The sequence below is a fragment of the Haplochromis burtoni genome, unplaced genomic scaffold (assembly GCF_018398535.1).
Source record: "Haplochromis burtoni strain Fernald_Lab_line unplaced genomic scaffold, NCSU_Asbu1 Contig_110, whole genome shotgun sequence".
Classification (NCBI taxonomy): domain Eukaryota; kingdom Metazoa; phylum Chordata; class Actinopteri; order Cichliformes; family Cichlidae; genus Haplochromis; species Haplochromis burtoni.
The window spans coordinates 653,617-661,842 of record NW_024582471.1 but is presented as its reverse complement, the minus strand read 5'-3'; the positions used below and the strand labels follow the sequence as shown (position 1 = coordinate 661,842).

General features: G+C 39.6%; 1 protein-coding gene across 1 annotated transcript; it reads right to left on the bottom strand.

Moving 5' to 3' along the window:
* Positions 1 to 1,305: 1,305 nt before the first annotated feature.
* Positions 1,306 to 3,344, bottom strand: LOC121814962 (CDPK-related kinase 6-like). Its single transcript, XM_042223373.1, has 8 exons — positions 3,116 to 3,344; positions 2,846 to 2,974; positions 2,638 to 2,729; positions 2,449 to 2,496; positions 2,127 to 2,345; positions 1,840 to 2,021; positions 1,583 to 1,753; positions 1,306 to 1,493 (listed from the first exon to the last, which is right to left on the bottom strand). Exons 1-7 carry the CDS (start codon positions 3,342 to 3,344, stop codon positions 1,636 to 1,638), a joined length of 1,017 nt encoding a protein of 338 aa, XP_042079307.1. The 3' UTR covers positions 1,306 to 1,493; positions 1,583 to 1,635.
* Between the last annotated feature and the right edge of the window lie 4,882 nt (positions 3,345 to 8,226).

Sequence of the window (8,226 nt, the reverse complement as noted above, 5' to 3'; positions counted from 1 at the left end):
GAGCCCTCATCTGGGACTCTCCTCAGCTCTTACTGGAACAGTGGCGCGGCTGCCCCTCTGTTGGTCTTCCATGGTCTCTTGTGTTCTGGGGGCCTCTGGATGTCTGGAGTTTTGATCTCCTCCATACCCGCTTCACACCCTGGAGGACGGGGCTGTGGCCCCCCCACACTCCCTAGCAGATCATTACATGGAGAAACCTTTGGAATGCAAGCATGCTGATCCACACAGGTATGCACACAGGTGTACACATGGGTATTCACAGACGCGGACTAAAGCTTTCTTGGCTGCTGCCTCAAAGCACACTGTGCGCTGTCTATCTTGCGTGCTGCACAATATCGTTTATTATTTAGTAACTATTGATATCTATGACTAGCTAGTTTATTGTGATGGTGCTTTGTTTTCTCTATTATTATGTTGCTCTTTGTTGTTTGCTGTCTCCTCTGTTTGTTTTTTTGTTTGTTTGTTTTTTTCTCCATACAGGTGACCCAGGGTTTTGTATTTCCCCCCCCCTTCTCACCGTCTCTTCTCCCCTTTGGTTTTCTTTCTCTCTCTCCCTCTTTCTTCATTCATTCCCCCTGTCCTATTTATTAAAAAAAAAAAGACAAAGGATGAACTGAAGCTCTGCCATCACGTAATGTCGCATACTGCTGTTTCTGATGTCATTTAAAAAAAAAAAAAAAAAAAAAAAAAAAAGAAGAAACCTTATATTAGAGAAATGAATCCCACCAATCAGAGAGCCCACTATGAGCAAACAATCAGCAACAGTGGGAAGGAAAAACTGCTGCAACCTCTGCTTAGAACCAGGAAATCTGTATATGGTTGGGTTAGGGCAACAGATGCAAGTCTTCAGAGCAGTGTAGCATGTGACTTTTTTGTATATACCTTTAACCTGATTGACTTTTCAGTTTTCTTACTTGTCAAAATGCATCATGAGTAAAAAACAATCCTTGACATGGTAATGAAAGAGTGTTCTCAGCAAAGTTGAGTTAAACAAGTTTTAATGGAAGTTTAAGTTAAATCTTTTGATTTTTACTAATTTTGATTACATCAACGTATTTTATTACATTAACCTAATCAAATAAGGCCAATTTTGATGAAGCTCCTGACCCAGCCCAAGCTCTCTATGAAGACGAGGAAAAACTCCCCGGGGGGCCAGAATGATGGGAAGAAACCTCGGGAAAGCCAATTCAAAGAGAGATCCCCTTTCCTGGGATGCTGGCTGGGGGGGTTACAGGAATTCAAGGATAGCATGAAATTTAGAATGGGCCAATTAAAAACCAAAAAAACACTTTTCCTGTTAAAAAAAGAAAGAAAATGAAAGAAAGACAAAAAAAGAAAGTTAGGTCACATGTATCACACTTATATGATAATATATGAAATGTGTGTGTGTGAGAGATGGGTTTATCTGAGCCAGGGGTGACGCTGGAGGTCCCCCAGCGTTGGGCGCTTCTCCGGGACATCGGTTAAACACGCATCCAAGAAATTCCGGCAGTCTGGAAAGAAAGAAAGGAGAGAAAAGATGAAGATGATAGTTCCAGTGATCCAAGCCATCAGTGAATCTTGAAGTGTGATGTTTTCTTACGTGGGGACAGATGCTCGTTGAATTTCAGTTCGTTTTCGATGAACGTCATGATATTAAAGTCCCCCACATGAAGCGCTTCGTACAGCACCACTCCCATTTGCCACACCGTGGTGGGTCCAGGCCTGTATTTTTTGCCCCAGTAACATTCGGGAGGGCTGTGGATAGGTGTACCTAATAAACAGACACAATTACAATTTCTTCTAAAACAAAAGGCACAAATTGCTACATCTGTGAAGAGCAGGAGCTGAATATGTTACCATAGAAGAAGCGGAACCGCGATCGCTCCGTAGCAAAGCAGCTCAGTCCGAAAGTCAATGATACGAACTCGAGGCACATCTGAGCCGGTCTCAATCAGAATGTTGTCACTCTTGATGTCCCGGTGAAAGATGTGTTTCTCCTCCAGGTCCTTTGCTGCATCAACCAGTTGCTTCAGAATGACCTGGAAAAGATGAAAAAGACAGTAATGAGTCAACAGGTTGATGCTTCTCTGATACTCTGTGCTTTGAGAATGCTGTACAGTCTAAGGCTCTTCCAGTCAACTTACCTTGGCCTTTCCTTCTGGTAAACATCCTCCATTTTCTCTTATGTAGTCAAACAGGTCCACAGCGGGGACAGGTCTCTCCTGCACCAGGATCAGCTCTGTGCCAAAGTCAAACCAGTCCAACAGAGACACAGGAGCCGACGTTCCCACTGATCCATCTGCTTCAGCTGCAAGCTTCAGCAAAATGGCCAGTTCCACTGAGACTTCCTTCCCGTTTTCATCCTGATATATTACAACAAAGTGGATGATGAGGAACAGACGTTTCACAGGTGAACGCTGCACTCAGTCCAGGAATGTAAAAACAGTTCAAGTGTTGCACACTTACCGTCACTTGGATGGGGATTTTGTCCTTGGGAATGTGTTTGATGGCTACCTAAAAGACACAGAGCATTGGTGAGCATTTCCTCAGTATGACATCATTAAAGCTGTAAAACGGCACCTTTAATGCTCAGCTGACGATATTATCCGTTATCTGCATTACTGCCTGTCTTACTCCCACCATCTGAACACTTACTGGGAAATGATCTGTATCCTGTAGCCAGCAAACACTGCTCCAAGCCTGCCTTCTCCAGCAGGTGCTCCTCACATATCTGGCTTGGTATTCCCCTGAAAAGACCAAATGTTGTTTTACTACAGCTGTGACACAAATTACTCTCTGCTGTACCCTAAATGTTCATTTTGCTCTTCACCTGAGTATAAAAGCCAAGCTGCTTGCTACTTACGTTGCTGGTCGGCTGCTGAATTTTGGACGACGTTTTTGGTTTTGTCCTTTTTCTTTTTCTTGGGTGACTCTTTGCTGTCTCCCGCAGACTTGTCTTCTGCCATTTTTTGTGCACCCCTTTGTGTTTTGACTGCAGTCTGCAGATGTGGAAAACACCAAAAGCACATCAGCGTATTAGATCATACACACAAATATCTCCCAAACACTAATATCTTAAACCGAGCAACCAGCTGTGCACTTAATCTACCCCTCACTCAACTAATTAGCCTACCTTTACCAGCGTCCACGGAGGAAGACGCTTGCTCCCTGTCTCCACTCGTAGGCTCAGCAAGTTTAATCTTCTTTGGTGGACTGGTTGTGCCCGCTCCATCTTGCTGGGCCTTACGCTTCACTGCTTTGACCTGATGTGTATCTGAGCTGGTGGAAGGAGCAGCCTGCTCAGTGACCCTCCTTCTTTTTACGGGGGTCTTCTTTTCAGGACTGGCCTTTCTTTTAGCCATCCTGCTCTTAGAGTCTATAAACAACAACAACACAGTAGTGAAAAAGAGTGCTCGACATCAGGACTGGAAGGATTTTGATGCCATTTTAGGAAGTATTGGTTAAATTATAATAACAAGTTTATCCTTTTGATAAAAAACAGAGCAACACCAGTCCATACTAGGTCTACTAAGACTTAGATCTTCATGACACTTGTTGATCTGTTTTTACTGCTGAGTCCAAGAATAAACTTGTCACATTATTTTACCAAAAGACAAAGTGCCCCATTAACCTTTCTTTGATTAGACGTGTTGTAATTATGCTATTTTCAGTCAAACATACCCATATGGAAAAGAAATAGTACAAATTTATAAAAGACTTGCATAAGATGTGGCCTACTTCATACAGTGAATCATATCAGGCTTATATGATTTACTCATGAAAGTGGCCACTTTCTCATTACTTTCATATATTGTTTTAGTAAGTATCCAAAACATACAAGTTTCACACAAGACAGATACAAACTTTATAAGATTTATATATATCTTTTCCATATGGGTAGGATTCAAATGTTTCATTTTATACACAGACTGTCAACATTTTTAGAAAAGTAGATTCTGTTATTTGAGGGATTTTACCCAGATTTGATGTATTTGTTTACTTACTTTGATCTCCTGGATCTTTCTTATCTCCTGAATTTGTATTTTTTCTCGTTTCCTTTTTCATGTTAATTTTTGAGACCTTTTAAAAGGGAAAATGTCACCGTAATGAGGAAATACTTCTTCAAATGTGTGCGCTTGTCTTTTCTAAGCTGTTTAAGCGAGTTCCGTAAGTGAGCTTTCAAAATAAACTCAGACTATGGCAACAGAACCTTGCCTTTCAGTGACATCACCGACTGCCAGTAAAAGTGCTCCTAAGTAGTTTAAAGAAAAACACTATGGCAGACAAAGCCATAATAATTCATATAATTTAATGAGAAGTCGATATACCTACCTATAAATTTTGTTTTTTAAATTGTGCATTTATTTTTTATATAGTGTAACTACTGGACCTTATTTCTCTTTTTAAATCTAGAGACAACCACGTTTTTGAGGTTGTATCACCTTTCCATTTTCTATTAAAGTACATTAATTCATGTGTACTTTGTTTTCTAAAATAAAAACATCATAGTTACCCAATACCCCGTTGTTGTGTGAATAGCTATGGGTTAACTAGCTATTGGTGTTAATTTCCTGATTAACTTATAAAACACATGCTCAACTTACTGAAAAAGTCCCACAGTGGCTTCCATCCTTATGTTGGTTTGTCCAGTTTACGGCAGAACACATCAAACCTGGGGCCCATGTCAGCCCTACTTGCAGCCGTATATTTAGTGAAGAAATATAAAGCAATTATGCACTTGAAGAGCCTTTTTTGTTAGGGGGGGATTTATTTATTTTTGAGTCCAATGTTAAAATGCGTTCTTAAAAAAGTTTTTTTTTAAAAATTAATATGAAGGTCTAACCCAGGAGTCAGCAACCTTTCTGATGATAAGTGCCATCTAAAATTTCCTTAGAAGTCAACGTGCCATATGATTGCATTAGCAATAAATTTAATAACGCTCTATATCAACAGTTACACACTATATAGACCAACTTTGTAGAATTATATTTGTTCGCAGATGTTGGCATAGAGCAGATCAGCTATTTTGAAACAAAAAATACACTTTTTTAATCAGTAACAAGAACTCCATAACAGCAAATGAACTGTACAACAGAAAATGTAAATGCTATTTTTGGTCTCCTCAAAACAATGATAAGAAAAATAAACTGGGCCAATATGGCATGTTTGTTAATACAGGGATGGACATAGGGCTGGGCGATATATCGAGTTTTTTTAAAAATATCGATATATTTTTATATTAGATATAAGATGTGACCATATCCTTTATATCGATATATACATTATAATTATAGTTGTGGAGCCAGAAGTTTGCCTCTCTTTCGTCCACTTTTGTCTCTACGCAACGTTACTCCGCCTCGCCTTCACTGAACACAACTCCCCCTCCTCCCCCATAGCTTCACCTGCAGGCAGCGACAAGATGAACACGGCAAATCTCCGTTAACGAGTTACTGCGCATCGCTCCGTGCGTGGGGCTGGACGGCGTCAACGTGCTAACGAGCTAACCACGCTAACGCCATGCAGCCCACAGGGGCTGCACAGCCTAAAATCCTTTCATTTTCTCAAAAGTTGACAGCGCGCCTTATGTATGAATTCTGGTTGTGCTTGATGACCGCGAACCGATTTTATGTGGAACACGGCGCTCAGCAATCTGTCAAAAAATGTTTTAGTACGACTTTGGTAAGCTACGGAGCTGCACCGCTTGATGGATTGTCGGAGCATTACGGCTACCGAGGAGCCTCGCGTAGTAATACGCACTGTGCTTCAACGTAATATTACCGTATTGTGTGTGTATAAGGACCATAAATGGCACCTGAAGCGGATTTCAAACTCCAGGCTGTCAGTCACGCAGTAGAAGTTGGGAACAGAGCAGCTGTGAAATCTGCCTTGTTATTATGCTCACGTCTTTTAGTTTACATTTTGACTGCACAATTGTGAGCTTTTTGTTATGGACAAAAACAACATACTTTTATTTTATTTATGGAGCATTATTTTTAATAAATGCTCATAATTTATTTTTGAGTAGTTTTTTTCATGTACATCTATGCTTTATGTTAATAAAAGTGCCTGTGTGACATCTGGGACACAGCTTTGACTAAGAACTCTCTTTTTGTTCTTACTTTATGGCTTTAAAAAAAATATCGAGATATATATCTTATATCGCCATCCAGCTAAAAAATATCGAGATATGAATTTTGGGTCATATCGCCCAGCCCTAGATGGACATGTTAATGTGACCTTTGGTCTCCCACTCAGAGACACAGGTCTACGAGTGTCCAGCATGCAGACGGCTACCTGAGGACACTCGTGTGAGAGAAAATCTGCTCACACAGATATGTAGAGCCAAATACTGTCAATAAGGCCTCTGCAATGTTCTGAAGACAGTTAAACTTGTCAGGTAGTGATGTCCAGCAGGTGAAAATGCAAGCTCCATGAACACGCACAGCTGTGGATTCCAGCTGCTTTTATTTGTGTTTTGACTTTGACCTAATACTTCATCCATTCATTTGTTCATTCGTTCATTCATTCGTTGTGTGAATCTCTAATATAAGTGAATAGCAGGGTCAGGGTTTTTCTGTTATCCTTGTACACAGATCCACTGCAGTTTGATGCGCTGCTCACTCAGAGATAAGATTATACATGTTCAGTCATTACGCTGACACCAGGAGCATAATGGCTGTCATTACGCTTTTTCTTATTTTAGGGGATAAAACCCCCTATAACTACAGATAACAGCAACCAATATGTAAATTATTCAAATGCATTTGATTAATAAGGGTTGTATTATTCCTTTTAAGTTCTGGAAATTAAATACGTTTTGTGGTTAAAGTTTGCCAAGTGTTATCAGTTGCTATGAATTTGTATAAATAGCTTAAACTAATATTGTCTAATCATAAACGATTGGTGTTGTGTATATAATACAGCTTTAAAAAACTTGAAGGATTTAGCTTTGTGATTATTTTTGTTTTTTCAAAGCCGGTGGCGTAACTGGACATTTTACTTTCTGACTCAGTCTTACTCAAGGAAGCATGAAGCCTGAGTCATCAGTAAAAAGTATAGTATAATTGTGAGGTTCTGCTCCTGTGGAACTAGCTCCCAGTTTAGATTTGGAGACACATGCTGTCTCTACTTTTAAGATCAAACAAAACTTTCCTTTTTGATTAAACCTCAGGTGACTCTGAACCATCCCTTAAGCTTTGCAGGCTCAGAGTGCAGGATGCACAGAGGTTCTCCTCCACTATGTAACTCTCAGTGCTGTCATCTCCTCAACCAGTTACAAGCAGATACCTCCCCTGCCCATATCCTGGTTCTGTCAGAGATTTCTTCCTGTTAAAAAGGAGTTCTTTCTATCCGTTGTTGCCAGTCACTTGCTCACAGGGGATTATCTGGTTGTTTGATCAGTTATGAATCTGCATTTGTGTTTGTAATAAATAATCTATTCCATATTTATTGATAGTAATTTAGTATTTATTCAGTAAAGTTAATTGTTGTTGTTATTACAGTGATTCATTTTTTTTATTTATACAAATGCAATTAAACATTTTAAAATATATTCTTTTTAAGTCAAGTTAAACCTTACCTTTGATCTTTGTATTCATTTATTTATTTTTAATATTGATTCCATCTATTAATTTTGCGCACTCAGCCAATAGGCATCAGTATAAATAACAAAAATATCTTAAGAAGTTTCTTATGCTTCCACAAAGTGTCACAAAAATATCACCAAATTTTAATTTGCTCTTATATTTATCAGTGAAAACTACAGAAAAAATTCCATTCATCAATTTGTAGCACAATGCGAGTAAGAATGCAAACATACTTTTGGATCTGAGACGGGCTCAAACCTAATGGAGGTCATTAAACATGTAAATCAACAAAAAGTACAATTACATCAGACCACAAAATATAAATGGTAAATGGCCTGCATTTGTATAGCGCTTTTTTAGTCCCTAAGGACCCCAAAGCGCTTTACACTAAATTCAGTCATTCACCCATTCACACACACATTCACACACTGGCGATGGCAAGCTACATTGTAGCCACAGCTGCCCTGGGGCGCACTGACAGACCACAAAATATAAATGGTAAATGGCCTGCATTTGTATAGCGCTTTTTTAGTCCCATAGGACCCCAAAGCGCTTTACACTAAATTCAGTCATTCACCCATTCACACACGCGATAGCAAGCTACATTGTAGCCACAGCTGCCCTGGGGCGCACTGACAGCCTCTAAAGCCTGCTTAAT

What these genes read in the sequence shown, in the direction of transcription:
- LOC121814962 (XM_042223373.1), bottom strand. Translation starts at nt 3,344, where the DNA reads ATGGCTAAAAGAAAGGCCAGTCCTGAAAAGAAGACCCCCGTAAAAAGA. An exon ending in TTCAGCAGCCGACCAGCAAC is followed by an intron (nt 2,730 to 2,845) that starts GTAAGTAGCAAG and finishes TGGTCTTTTCAG; the next exon opens with GGGAATACCAAGCCAGATAT. An exon ending in GCGGTTCCGCTTCTTCTATG is followed by an intron (nt 1,754 to 1,839) that starts GTAACATATTCA and finishes TCTGTTTATTAG; the next exon opens with GTACACCTATCCACAGCCCT.